General features: G+C 35.5%; 1 protein-coding gene across 5 annotated transcripts in view; it reads right to left on the reverse strand.

Moving 5' to 3' along the window:
• The window catches only part of INTU (inturned planar cell polarity protein), a 106900-nt gene that overhangs the window by 52103 nt on the left and 38952 nt on the right, over nucleotides 1–15845 (reverse strand). For 4 of the 5 annotated variants that reach the window (XR_007726004.1, XM_050792361.1, XM_050792359.1 and 1 more), the window contains exons 3-5: nucleotides 13833–13918; nucleotides 7342–7545; nucleotides 1475–1593 (exon numbers count right to left, since the gene is read on the reverse strand). Coding sequence is in view for 4 of the 5 variants with exons in the window: in XM_050792361.1 (XP_050648318.1) it covers nucleotides 1475–1593; nucleotides 7342–7545; nucleotides 13833–13918 (409 nt within the window). In the remaining variant the exon portion in view is untranslated. The remainder of the gene's footprint in view (nucleotides 1–1474; nucleotides 1594–7341; nucleotides 7546–13832; nucleotides 13919–15845) is intronic. The other variant, XM_050792360.1, reaches the window with a different exon arrangement.

Here is a 15845-nt window from a genome sequence, read left to right on the forward strand (position 1 = left end):
TTCCATACCAATTTTAGGATTACACATGCACTTCAAATGGGTGAACTGTATCACTTATGTACTATATCTCAATAAAGATGTTTAAAAAATAAAAAGAGGCCTGCAATACGCTTTTATGAACCCAAATTGATAAACTAAATAGAGCCTCCAGTACTACTGTATTGAAAATAAACTAACAGTTTGTATATACAATATATTAAAGTCACATAAACATGACTTTCAATTAGTTAAAAAATAAAATTCTTCTTTCTATTGCCTTGTAGATTCTACCTCTTTTAAAATCATAGAAATGTCATTTCTACCTAAATATGGGAAAAAAAAGTTAAAGGCTAGAAAATCCAATTTGATATTTTCTCAGTATTATGGAGGCTGTTGAAATTTGAGATAAAATTTTTTTGTAAAGTCTAAAATTGTTGAATATTAAAGAAGAAAAATTGTTTATAATTCTTAGATTTATTTTATGGAAAAAAACACAAACCTAAAAGCTTTGAGCCTCTTCTTCCCATAAATTATGGCATTTCAATGTCAGGGCTTAATAAATCAATGGAATGGGTATTTGACTCTATAACTGACTATATTAAGAGTTCCAAATATAAAATTATTTGACATCAATTGGATGAATGGTGCTCATCCATCACTGAGTATCTACACTGATGATGAATGCATCTGTCCTATTTGTCTATTTTTGGTTTTGTTGCATTTGCTTTTGAGGTCTTAGTCATGAATTATTTGCCTAGACCAATGTACAGAAACATTTTTCCTAGGTTTTCCTCTAGCATTTTTATAGTGTCAAGTCTTACTTTTAAGCCTTTAACCTAAATCAAGTTAGATTAAAGGGACAAATGGGAGCTAAATAATGTGTACACATGGACATAGAGTGTGGAATAACAGATATTGGAGAGTTTTAAGGGCGAAAGGGTAGGAAAATTCACTGATTATGAATAGCCCTCCTAAAGAACATTCTGTATTTTTCTATCATTGTTGTAAGAACAGAGTATGTCCTCACTATATGACCAATTTTGGTGTTCAGTCATTCTTGCCAATTCTGTTTGCCATAAAGGTATTGCCTAGGAAGTTAACAATCAAGATAGAAACATGAAAAAGCTGAGATTCATAATAATGCCATGCTTAAAAGATACACCTTCATGAAGAAATAATAAATATAGGCCCAACTGTTATTTAAAATGTGCCAAAACACCCAGATCTACAGCTGCATTGAGAACCTACACTTCAAATAGATGATTGGTAGAAATAACTTAGATGAAGCAAAAATCTGCAGATATTCTGTAGATCTCGTTATCTATAATGTATAGATATATACATGTATGTACATAGATTATGGACTATAATGTATATAATACATATATTGTAGATACAAGTATACTTGTATAACAGATACTTGTTTCAGCATTTTGTCAGGGTGAAATAAAAGAACTTGAAAAAAACAGAATTAAAGCCAAATAAAAATTATTACCTAGTAACTTGTGTCCCAGTTACGTTTTCCAGCATGTCACAGAGTGTGAGAAAAATCCCTCTCACACTTTTAAGTTTCTGAGATGCTTCAGACATTGGATAATGATAAAGAATTTCCTGCTGTTAAATGAAACAAATGATCAAACCACCCAATTTTCCAACTGGTATATTTGTCAGGGAAAGTTCAAACTTTGTATTAAGAAAAGAACAAAAAATGAATCCTTTCAGCTTCAGTGGGAGTTTTGTTCAAACACAAGGGGAGAACTATGCTTGGAATTTTAACACATTAACTAGCATGTAAAACACTACACTTGAAAATAAGTTAGAGACTGCCAAAATTAGTCATAACAACAAATAATATACTAAGTAGGATACTAATTAATTTAAATTACAATTCATTTAAAATAGTTTTAAACTTTAATCTCTTTAATAGCAATTTGTAATACTCATATTTTATTATATTTTGTTAATAGTATACAGTTATTCTCGTCCCTGTGGTTACACAGCTACATAGGTACCACAAGTAACTATTAGGAGTCTTTAAATTTAATTACTTTTATACTATTTTTTTAAAAGACAATATTCAACATTTTTGGTGAAATCATTAAATCCAAGCCAAGACAGCAATTAAACTTACAAAGTGAGAATACAGAACTAAATTATAATATAGATAATAAGAAAAAAGTGTCACAATATTATAAAACCTTATCTGTCAAATTTGAAACACTGTGTATGCCACAAACTAATCTGAATTCAAACTTGAAAAGAGCATATTTTATTTTAAAACATGGAAAATACTAGATGTACAAGATAATTCACAAAATGCCTTATGTTTTTCTATTTTCGAGAAGAGCATGTCTCAGGAAACAGTTTTTACAAAATAAAATGACAAATTTCAAAATCAGGATGTGCACTGTCTCAATACTGTCATACAAAGAGATGAACCATTCTGTACCTCATTTTTTGTTGTTACTTAAAGCAACATTTATTTCTCTCACAAGGAAAATTAAAAGCAGGCAAAATGAAAATGTTAAGATAGAAACCATGAAGAATTCAGAGTGCTTCCAGTTGCCCTGTTTAATGACTGTATCCATAAATATTAATATTGCCACTATTGAAAACCCAAGCTCCTTAAATAGTATCATATATTTTCTCTGGTTCTCTCTCTCTCTAAAGAGTATTGCATATCTTGCTGTGGTCTCACTATACAATAAATAATTACATGATACAGTCTCCATGTCTTGCCAACTTTTACATTATGACAAATATAAATAAATTGGAGACATCTGCTTTTTATACTTAGTAAGCACATTCAATATATGCAAATTACTATAGAATATGCTGGCCAAATACACTCTGCCTAACAACTAAAATTTTATTGCAGTAATTCGAATGTAAAAAAGTTACAAAACATTATTTTATATCTAGAAATTAAGTTAAATATCAGTTAAGAGCTTCTGTTGTCTACTTAACAGATTTAAATCTTGGCCAATAAGTAATTTTATTGTATTTAGCCAAAATACCATACACTACTTTAAACAAAAAAAACCCCATATACTCTTTGAATAGTTTTTCGAAATCTCCAAGCTTATGGTCTTTACATTTTGAAACCTTGTAACTTAAAGAAGATAAGCTTTTATCAAATATGTAACTCACAGAAAACCTTGTGACACGTAAAATGACCTTATGAGATTTTATTATAAATTAAGTCATACCAGTCAAAAAAGGTCATTTGAGAAGGTCTCTATTCCAATCATAAAAGCCTCACTATTAAAGACCTGGCAAGCTCTACGGTTCTTAACCAATTTAATTAGCTGCATTTTTAAGCACTTATTAGTAGCATGCATTTGCAGCAGCTTCCACTCTGTTCAGTAAGAATAAAAGCCTCTCTTAATTACAATGTTGATACAGGGCTGGCAACAGACAGAAACCTGTTCTTTTGAGAAACACCTACACACTTTCCCATGGAAAGAAAGGCAAGGATGACAAAAGGTCTTAGCAGTATCTTACTCCAAAATGACTTAGAAGATTCAGGATGTTATCATCCCGGAAATTTGTTGTATGTTTTATATAACAAATGCTTAAATATTTCATTTGTTTTAAAAATATAAAGGATCAGTACTACACACAAGAAATTAGAATTATTAACTCTAGGTCTGCATGTATTTTTTTTTTTTAATTTATTTTTTGAGACGGAGTCTCGCTGTGTCGCCCAGGCTGGAGTGCAGTGGCTGGATCTCAGCTCACTGCAAGCTCTGCCTTCCGGGTTCACGCCATTCTCCTGCCTCAGCCTCCCGAGTAGCCGGGACTACAGGCGCCCGCCACCACGCCCGGCTTTTTTGTATTTTTAGTAGAGACGGGGTTTCACCCTGTTAGCCAGGATGGTCTCGATCTACTGACCTCGTGATCCGCCCGCCTCGGCCTCCCAGAGTGCTGGGATTACAGGCGTGAGCCACTGCGCCCGGCCAGGTCTGTATTTTTCAGAACACAGAAATAACAAAAATGTGTTTAAGTAAATTCCTTCTTTGCCATTTTGATTATTCACTAAATTTTGATATATGAAGCAACACAAGGAAATGAATCCTTTTGGATAAAATAGCTTTAGCATTGAGAATACAGACTCGAAGGATTTCAAAAAGAAAGAGATACAGATTAGTTAAAAACCTTCTAAATCTCACTTCTGTGGAAAGTATTATGTTTGACTAGATGCTCTGAGAGACCCTTTCGTTGTAAAACTAGATCCATGGCCAGAACATACTTGTCAAATTGCTGACATGCAAGAAGCAGGGAGGTTTCCAAGGACAACCTTCCAACCTCCTCCATTACTGCAGAGCAAGTTAGGGCCTCTGCTGGGAGTGTTGAGTGGTGGGCAGAAGGACAGAAGCAGGCCTGTCCTGAGGGCTGATTCCCATGACAGCTTCTGTCAGGACACTGAGTACTGGGCTAGGAACAAGGTAGGTGAGCTGAGCCTAGAACCACTTTGTTAAGACCATACCCTCAAGTAAGACTGAAATATCCTAGGTCAGTGGCAAAAGCAGAAGAAACAAATTATCTCTGGAGGACAGCATCCCCTCATTAGAACGACAAGACTCCCAAAGATAACATCAAGCAATAAGTTTAGTCAAAGATCCCTAAGGACATAAGAAGGCAAGCCATTGCAAGTGAAAACCTTGTGACACGTGAGAATCCTCTCAGGACTAGAGCTTGTAGAATGGGCAGATACAGAATATAGAGTCTACAAGTTTAGAGTTACAAAGATGAGCAAGCAATAAAAGACCCCCAGGAATATCATGGCAGATTTGAAATGATGATTAAACACTTTTCAGAAACTTCTAAAAATAAATATGTAATTGTTTAAATACAAAACACAATGGAGAGATTAAACAACAGTTGGGGCATAGAAGAAGTAAAAAGCTGAACAAACACTGGAAAAGGCACATTCCTTACAAAGGAATGACAGACTGACAGTAGACTTCTTAAGAGCAATAATGGAGGTCAAAAGACAAAGGGATACTATCTTCAAATAGATTAGAGAAAATAACTACTTACCTAGGTGGCACAAGCAACTTACGTATTCACTTGATCTTCTTCCTGGCCACACAGGAAGGCTACATTTCTTACTTCTTGCATATGGATAGACCATGTGACTAATTCTACCCAATGGAACATGAGCAGAAATGATGTTACTTCTTTCAAGTCAGGTCTCCAAAATGTCCCATGTGATACTGCCTGCCTTCTCTCTTCTCTCATTGGTCAATTAGATGCAAAGGATCTAATAGAGGACTCCTAAGCCCTTGGGAATAATAGGAACACTAGAAGAAAGGCTGGAGTCACTGAGCCACATGACCAGGAATAGTTAAATGAAATGAGATCTAAACTTTCATCATGTTAAGCCACTGAGACATTAGGATTGTTTGTTATAGCAAGTAGCCTACCCAAATGAATACAATCTAGAATTATCAAGCTACCTTTCAAGAAGAGGTAAAAGAAGCCATGATCAGATAAATAACAACAAAAAGAATTGATCACCAACACACTTTCACTAAAAAGACATGTTTAAAATATATGTTTTAGGAAGAAAATAATGATCCAATAAGGACAGTCTCCGATGTAAGAGGATGATGAATAAAGAAAATATGAGGCACAATTGTAAATTTAAGCTAGGTAAAGCTGTATGAAATATATAATATTTATATTGAAAACATACAAATATATAATATATAATTATATTTATACATTTTATAATACATCATTTATATATTGTATAATATATACTTAATTTATAAATTTTATGGTGTACAAAATGTTATAATAAGTAGTAGTTATAATTATAGATGATGGAGAAAAGAGATAGCACTAAAATATTGATGACAATAGCACATAAGTAAAGAGAAAGGTAACTGAAGCTAAGGTGTATTAAGGGGTTTGAATTATTTGAAAAGGGGTTAAAATAGTGTTTCACTTTAGAATCCGTTAAGACAAATATCATAAAATTTTAACTGTAATCATTTAAAAAACAGAAAGAGTATATAGCAAAAATAATGACACAAGCAACCAAAAATAGATAAGAAAAATATCACAGAAAAAGCAATTCCAGTAGAAATTTTCAAATAAGGTAGCAGAAATGAATTCAAATATATCAGTAATCTCTATAAATGGACCCACTGAGTTTGTTAGAAGAGAGAGACTGCCAGATTGGAAATAGGCTGTGTGTAAAAGACATGTCACATACATAAAGACACGGACTGAGAAAAAGAAAGAAAAAAATTCAAATACTTATAAAATAAAGCTGTATGATATTAAATATTATTTTTAAAATGTGAATGTTAAAAAAGGACTTTAAGACAGAAACAAACTAGGGTGGAGAGGATCATATCATGAGGTCAAAAAGTTCAGTTCTCCAGGAAGATTTAATAAATCTAAACATTAATGCACATAACAAAATTGTCTCAAAATATATAAAGCATAAATATTTAGAACTGGAGGGAAAAATGGACAAATCCTCATCAGAGGGGGAGATTTCTATATCTTTCTTAATTATGAATAGGCAAAGCAGACAAGAAACCAACAAAAGATAAAACTTGAACAAAACAATTAACAGACTCAAAACATTGATGTTGAAAGGTAACCTGGTATCAAAGAAAGGGCACAGAATTTGGAAACACTTCAGCTTAAATAGAAATGGTCAGTTACTAGCTATGTGAACTTAAACATTGTACTTATCTTTACTAGGATTATTTCCTTTACCTGCAAATAAAAATACCCAATATCTGATATTATGCTAGACAAAAAGTAGGTGTTCAATAAACATTGAAAATGAATTTTAAAAACATGTAAAATATAAAAACTATCGACAACCTATGTAAGAAAGTTAATGCTACATCCCCCTGCATTAAAAGCTATTAACAGAAGGAGGGGATTGACTGTAACAGGGCACAGAGGAAATTTTTTGAGGTGACAAAAATGTCCCATATCATGATTGTGATACTGCTTACAAAAGCATAATATATTTGTCAAAACTCATCAAACTGTATACTTAAAATTGTTGAATTTTATTATGTATAAGTAATACTTCAATGAAACATATCAAAAAGAGCTAAAAAGACCTTAGCTTCTAAGTTAAAACATACTGCAACAATACCTTCCTCTTTTTTCTTTTCCTACAGAAATAACTGAATAATTTGTTTTCATTTTAAAAACATTTGTGGTATGAAATATTCATATCTATAATAGAGTATTAGATACACAATTTTAAAGAACAATAGTTAATTCATTTTTGTCTCTTCCTTAAATCAAATATACTCACTATTCACTGGGAATACAATAAAAGGTCCTTACTTTTTCCTTTGGACTTTTGAGGACACTCACCTCTTCCTTTGAGGTTTCTGAGTCGAGCTGTAGTGTGAGATACATAATGATATGAGGAGTGTTTAGGCTACTCTGCTGGATACCTTCAACCTCTTCTCCCCAGAGAAGCTTGACTAAATCACTTGTGTTCGATTGTGTCTTTTTCTGTCTTGGTTGGGATGTCTCCTTTTTCACAGCATATGCATTTTCAAATGTCAGTTTCACCTTTAAAAATTAAAACAATGTGTTGATTTTTCAACAAGGGAAAATCAGCTGCAATTTTCACAATGAAGGATCTGTCGATGCACATACACCCAGGTATGTACAGTATGTATAAATCATCCCAGACTGAGGGCTCCTGATGGCTGGGGCTGCATATTCTATTTATATTTGTATCTTCAGCTCCTAGGAGAGTGTCTGATACATATTACCACAAATATTTATTGAATGAGAATGTATAATGTTCTGTATAAAAATTCATTTAATCAAACATAATCATTGCAGTCTAAATTGTTGACTATAAAAATAAGAAAGGCCATCAAAACCCAGAAATTAGTATGATCTGATAGTGCAAAAAGAATAACATCACAATATGAATGCTGACAGCACTGGCTCATCTGGGAAGATAGAAGGAAGAGATTCAGCATTAAGAGTGACTTCACAAAACAGAGTTAACTCTCTTTTCAAATAAGGCGGTATTTCAAATATTCTTCTCTTAGACATTCTTTCTGATTCTTTAAAACAAAGGCCAAGGAGAGTAAACGCTATCGATATGCTAGATCTTAGAGCAACATGGCTCTAAGAAGATTATCAATTTTATGAAGACAGTTTTAATTTCATGGCCTGATGTTAAGACTGGTAAGAGTCCAGAATGTGGCCATTTACCACAGGTATGGAAAGGTAGCCTCCACTTCTCAATTACCTAATGGTCTGGTACTGGTCCGTGGCCTGGGGGTTGGGGACCCCTGGTGTAAGAGGATGTCCTTATTCTTAGGAGATACATGCCAAAGGACTTAGGGATGAAGTATTAAAATTACCTATCCTTGGAAAAGGAAATATTTGTCTAGATACCAATTGGTCAAAGATAACTCGTTCATTTCAAAGAAGTACCAAAATTGGATAGCCACACGTAGAAGAATGAAACTCTATCTCTCACTGTATACAAAAATTAACTTAAGATGGATTAAAGACTTAAATCTAAGACCTGAAACCATAACAATTCTAGAAGAAAACGTACTCTTTGGACACTGGCATAGGCAAAGAATTTACGACTAAGACTCCAAAAGCAAATGCAACAAAAATGAAAATAAATAAATGGGTCCCAATTAAACTAAAAAGCTTTTGCACAGCAGAAGAAATAATCAACAGAGTAAACAACCTACAGGATGGGAGAAAATAGTTGCAAACTATGCATCTGACAAAAAACTAATATTCAGAATCTCTAAAGAACTCAAAGAAATCAACAAGAAAAAAGTAATCCCATTAAAAAGTGGGCAAATGACTTGAATAGACATTTCTCAAAAGAAGATATACAAATGGTCAACAAACATGAAAAAATGCTCAACATGACTAATCATCAGGGAAATGCAAGTTAAAATAAAATGAGGTACCACCTTACCCCAACCAGAATGGACATTATTAAAAAGTCAGAAAACAATAGATGGAGCAGACGTGGTGAAAAGGGAACGCTTATGCCCTGCTGTTGGGAATGTAAATTAGTACAACCTCTATGGAAAACAGTATGAAGACTTCTAAAAGAACTAAAAGCAGATCTATTATTAGATCCAGCAACCCCACTACTGGGTATCTACCCCGAATTCCTTTATCTAGAATGAGGATTTAGAAGTACCCAAAAGAAAGTATATGGGAGCCTTTGGTGGTATTCTCTGGAAATGTGAGAACTCTTTGGGGAATTCCTGAGTACAGACTTTGTGACAGATAGATGGGGGCTCTGAAGATTGTCCCCTGGCATCGGGCTTTAGGAAGGAGCTCTGAGTGAAGATGTGTGAGCAGTATGGAAGGGGAGAAATCAGATCAGAGGGAGCATGAGATGAGTCACATCCTAGGGCAGCAGGTGTCACAGAGATGCAGCTGGAGTGTCTATGAGACTTGTGCATAAGCAGTGGTGACAAGAAAGTGGGTCCTCAGAGAAAGAAACGCATCTCAGAACAGGGAAGGCATCTTTCCCAGCTGAGATTCTTACGGGTGGAGAGGTCAAAAGATAGGGTGCAATCTACCAAAAATAAAAAAGGGAAATTTTTAAGTCCACCAAAAATAGACTTAAAAATTCACTAATTTTCTTCAGGCAGCAGCAACCACCTCAAATTTACGACTGGTTTGCTATGCTTGGTGAAAAACAACATACTTGAAAACTACTGTTATACTTGGCAAACAACATCATTTCTTTTCTGTGGTGCAAGGATCTTTTTGTCTCACCACGACAAAAACTCTAACACACACCACCGAACCATCCATTAAAATTCCCTAAGGAACTATTTCAGCCACCATTCTTCTGATTTAAGTAAAGTTGGCTTCATAATACAAATAAAATTATACTTTAAAAAGACATTTTTAAAAACTAACATGTTAAGTAGCTACAAATGTCAGGAAATCTGGTTGCCTTGATAAAATGGTAAAGGGTGAGACAGATAACCAAATTAAGAGTTAAGTGCTATTTTAAAAAACAGGTTGATAGCCGGGCGCGGTGGCTCAAGCCTGTAATTTTGGGAGGCCGAGGCGGGTGGATCACGAGGTCAGGAGATCGAGACTATCCTGGCTAACACGGTGAAACCCCGTCTCTACTAAAAATACAAAAAACTAGGGCCTGTAGTCTCAGCTACTCGGGAGGCTGTGAACATGAACCGGGAGGCGGAGCTTGCAGTTTGCACTCCAGCCTGGGAGACACAGCGAGACTCCGTCTCAAAAAAAAAAAAAAAAAAAAAAAAAAAAAAAAAAAAAAAAACAGGTTGATATACATAAATATTAGGGATATTATGTGTTTTATAGGGAAAAACTTTTATTAAATGATACTTAATGTAAGTTAGTTTACATGAAGCTTCTTATAAAGGGTTTTCTCTTATTACTCGGTGAGACTTTAACCTGGTCAAGGTTCAGGATCCTTCATGTCCTATGTCCCTCTTCTTTGTGCAGTTTGCCCAGCCTTTCCTCAGACCCAAGGAAGCACTCTCTATGACTCATCACTTCCAAAGTCTTGTCGCTTTGTCTTTTCTTTCTACTTCAGTCTTTAGCCTATCCTATTTAAAAAGCAATGTCTCTTCCAAACAAAGAAATCATCTACCAAACAAAGAAATCCTCTGATTCCCCTTTAGCTACCATCCTCTTCACAGATGCGACCTGGGGAGGCTGTCAGAATTTCCAGCAGCTGCGGAAGCTGACCAGTCTCTCACCTCTGCCTCAGTCTGCACTGTCTCTCCCATCATCTACACTGCTCTATGCATGTCTCATCCTTTCCCTGTTGGCTAACAGCTGGCAGATGCTTTCAGTACTCCTTAGTCAAAATTCTGAGGGAATCGAGTCTGACTGGCTTAGCAGATAATCTCTCCTCTATCCTCTTCTCTTCTTGGGCCACCTCAGTGAGTGACTGAAGACAAAACTTGGAAGGCTTCTTGGACTTCTCTCTATCCTGTAGACAGTATTGTCCTCTTTCCTTCCTCTCTATCTTAAATCTAATCTCCTCCTCCATTCCCGGTCAGCATGTTGCTCAGGCCTTTATTATCTCTCTTCTGGACTACTGCAAAACCAACCACCTGGTTTCCTGACCTCCAGTCTTGCATATGCTTCCCCGATCCAGAGTGAAATATTCCTAAAATGCAAATCTGATTTGCATATAAGTCCTGCACTTTAAAATGTTGATATAAATGGTTACCTCTGGGTTCTGAGAATAGATTTACAAATATCTAAAAAATTTTACTAGTTTGTTTTCTAATTTTTCCACAGTATATGTATCATTTCTGTGTAACAAGGAAATAATAAAAGTTAAAACATTCCACTCAAGAATCATCTCCTTTAAGAAGCCTTTGCCCCCTCCTTCAGGCCTAAGAACTACCTGAGAGAGAAGAGTCCAAGACTAATAATCTTCAGGCTCTTCTCCTAGAAAAGCAGTTAGGATCCTCCAAAGCTCTAAAAAAGCCAGCTATGGCCCAGAGCTAAATGAAATCAGTCTTGGTCTTCTGCAAAATTTGGACCCAAGCTCCCAGATAAAAAGACAGGGGAGGAGATGATGTACTACATGCATGATTATGTACCTGTTAAATAAATGAGAGCACAGAGCTGCAGAAACGGATCAGAGTCACAAAAGTCAGCAATTAGATGAGTATTTGAACCTTTGTTCTTGTTATTTAAATTTTTGAAGACCTCTTTTTTAAATCAACATTTTATTTTAGAAATTTTGAAACTATAGAAAAGTTGTAAGAAGAGTACAATGATTGCCCATAATCCCACATATAATGGCACTATTGTTAACATTTTGTCACATTTGCTTCATTTTGTCTCTTCTCTCTGGTCTTCCTTTCCTTTCCTTCCATACTCCTCCCTTCTCTATATGTATTTTTAAGTTTCTTGGCTGAACCATTTGAAAATTGTTTGCAGGTATCTTAATACATTGTCCCTAAGTACTTTAGCAGGTCTCTCCTAAGGATAAGGGCATCTTCTCACACCAGGGGGCGTCAACCTCAGGCCACGGACAGGTATCAGAACCATTAGGAACCAGGTGGGATAGCAGGAGGTGAGTGGCCAGTGAGTGAAGCTTCATCCATATTTACAGCCACTTCCCATCATTCACATTACCACCTGAGCTCTACCTCCTGTCAGATCAGTGGTGACATTAGATTCTACCAGCAGCACAAAACCTATTGGGAACTGTGCATGTGGGGGATCTAGGCTGTGCACGCCTTATGATAATCTAATGCGTGATAATCTGTCACTGTCTCCTGTCACCCCCAGATAGGACCATCTAGTTGCAGGAAGACAAGCTCAGGGTTCCCACTGATTCTACATTATGGTGAGTTGTAATAATTATTTCATAATAATAGAAATAAAGTATATAATAAATGTATACCTGACTACTCTTGCATGTTTAAAAAGGATGGGTTAATTGTGGATGGAACTGGTCCAAAATATTTAAATCCTTATTTCTTTCTCTCCGTTTTTCTTCTGCTAAGTGTGCACAGCTGAATTTGCAAAGGTTAATTAAATATAAGTATAATGTGATTCTGCTGTAAACATAACTTTTCATATTTTTGAAGAAGAAGAGACATGATTGAACTCTGGTAATACTGGAAGCACACCTGCAACCAACATAAGAAGAAAAGGGGATCCCTCACTCAGGGATAATACATAGCACTTTATTTCTATTATTATTATAATACATTGTAATATATAATGAAATAATTATACAATTCACCATAATGTAGAATCAGTGGGAACGCTGAATTTGTTTTCCTGCAACTAGATGGTTCCATCTGGGGGTGATGGGAGACAGTGACAAATCATCAGGAATTAGATTCTCATAAGGAGCATAGAACCTAGATCCCTTCCTTGCATGCACAGTTCACAATAGGGTTCGTGCTCCTAGGAGAATCTAATGCCACCGCTGATCTAACAGGAGGTGGAGCTCAGACACTAATGTGAGCGATGGGGAGGAGCTGTAAATACAGATGAAGCTTTGCTCACTTGCCCACTGCTTACTTCCTGCTATGGAGTCCAGTTCCTAATAGGCCATGAACCACTACCAGTCCATGGCCCAGGGTTTGGGGACCCCTGTTCTAACCCATATAAAGCATATAATCTTCCCTATGCCCCCCAAAATAGAACACTAATTCCTGATGCTATCTAGAACAGAATATTCATGGTATACTCTGTTACCAAAAGGTATAGCACTTGCAAAATAACTGTAATAACCGAAAAATGTCATTTACGATACACAATGTCAATGCTTAGGGTATCAAAATGACTTTTTATACAATAAATTTATTTCTATCTACAAGGATTGAAAAATAATTCGTTAAGTAGCCAAACAAAAGTCCAGGAGAAAAGTTTAATTAAATGAAAAAAAAAAAAAAAAAAAAAATCAAGAAACTTGTATAATTTGTTTTTAAAATAAAATCACATTGGAAAAAAAACTTTATGGCAACAGTGATCTTAGTAAGTCAGAGAACAGAAAACTCCATGACTACTTAAAATGACTATTCTAGGAACTAGATTATCACAAGCATATATGGTAGTTATAATGGGAAGTTTATAATTATATATGTTTTCATTACTGTTGCTGTTACTGCTTTACGTAGAATTTTATTTGCAGATATTTTTCTCTCTTTATAGAATAATCTCTGAAAGCTAATAATATTAGCAAGAGCTAAATTTTCTTAAATAGCCAATTACCAATGTAACTCATCCATTATACGTGATACTTTTCAGAAGCTTAAAAAGGAAAATAGTGCAGGATATATTTATTTTATGTAACATCATAAAATATAGAAAAAGAATGTCCATACCTGCATAGGTCCAGGAATGCAAGACAGAACCCTCTCGATGTTTTCAGTAGTAACATCAACATCATTCACAGCAACAAGGACATCACCTGAAACCAGAATAACAATAAAAGAGTTTTATTAATATCCAAAAACCATAGAGGTCTAGAATTGGAACATTAAACAGCTACTCTGACCTCCTCAAAGTTCAGTGAGAAATGTGGCACAGACAAGCAGGAACTTGTCCAAGTTTATACAGCTCATTGGTGGCAGGGCTAATCTCCTAACTTTACTCCTCTTAATCTATGATACTGCCCACCATTACACCATAAATAATACAACCTATGAATATTTAAAAAGATAAATATTTTTATTCTTGATGCAAGTGGGAGAATTATGTAAATCCAAAGAACAAATGGAAAATTTGTAGCATGAACCAAATACTGTACTTGACAAAACTGAATCTAACCACTTACACCCACAGTAAAAACAAAACAAAACAAAACAAAAAACAAAACAAAAAAAAACCCAGTTGAAATTCTAATTAAATCCATGTGGCACATCGTAACACAATATGCTATGGTATTCACTTCTGTTACTGATCTATGTCTATACACAGTTCTTCGCTTCAAAGGCCCCAACCATATCAAAATACACTGCATGTTTGGTAAAAATTTCCTTTTCCATGTACTTAAAAAAATGTGTATGTTTTCCAAATCTGACAATAAAATAAAGATCAGTGTTGAAATAGAAACTTACTTTCAGAACATAATTAAAGATACTATCAAAATACCAGTGAGCTATATTATTAGAAATATAGACATACCAAAGTTATTTTTCTCATCATTCCTAAGTATATTATTAGGAAATTGATGAAATAATTCATATTCATCCATTCACTTAACAAATATTTACTGAGCACTTACTGTGTGCCAGGCACTGCTCTAAGCACTAGAGACAAAGAACTGAACAAAGACAAAATCTCTATCCTCGGGGAGCTTAATATTCTTTGGGGAAGATGGATAATAAACATGTATAAAAGTTGAGCACCCCAAATCCAAAAATTGAAAACCCAAAATGCTCCAAAATTCAAAATATTTTGAGCATCAATCTGACCATCAAAGGAAATGTTCATTGGAGCGTTTTGGATTTGGGATTGTCAGACTTGGGATGCTCAACAGGTAAATATAATGCAATATTCCAAAAAAGAAAAAAAAAATTCGGAAGCACTTCTGGTTCCAGGTATTTTGAATAAAGAGTACTCAACCTGTATATGTAGAATGGTGTTGGTAGACAATTCTTCAGGAGTCTCATGTTTCTGTACATCTTACAGGCCGAGGCATTGAGAGTCTTTGTTCTAGACTGTCTTTTCTTTTTCCTTTTTTTTTTATTATTATACTTTAAGTTCTAGGGTACATGTGCACAACATGCAGGTTTGTTACATATGTATACATGTGCCATGTTGGTGGGCTGCACCCATTAACTTGTCATTTACATTAGGTATGTCTCCTAATACTATCCCTCCCCGCTGCCCCCGCCCCACAATAGGCCCCGGTGTGTGATGTTCCCCTTACTGTGTCCAAGTGATCTCATTGTTCAGTTCCCACCTATGAGTGAGAACATGTGGTGTTTGGTTTTCTGTTCTTGCAATAGTTTGCTGAGAATGATGGTTTCCAGCTGCATCTATGTCCCTACAAAGGACACGAATTCATCCCTTTTATGGCTGCATAGTATTCCATGGTGTATATGTGCCACCTTTTTTTTTTTTTTTTTTTTTTTTTGAGACGGAGGCTGTTGCCCAGGCTGGAGTGCAGTGGCGCGATTCTCACTGGCTCCACCTCCTGGGTTCACGCCATTCTCCTGCCTCAGCCTCCTGAGTAGCTAGGACTACAGGCGCCCGCCACCGCGCCCCGGCTAATTTTTTTTTGTATTTTTAGTAGAGACGGGGTTTCACTGTGCCGATCTCCTGACCTTGTGATCCGCCCGCCTCGGCCTCCCAAAGTGCTGGGATTTGAGCCACCGCGCCCGGCCGTGCCA

Source organism: Macaca thibetana, chromosome 5, assembly GCF_024542745.1.
Source record: "Macaca thibetana thibetana isolate TM-01 chromosome 5, ASM2454274v1, whole genome shotgun sequence".
In the NCBI taxonomy this organism is placed as follows: Eukaryota; Metazoa; Chordata; class Mammalia; order Primates; family Cercopithecidae; genus Macaca; species Macaca thibetana.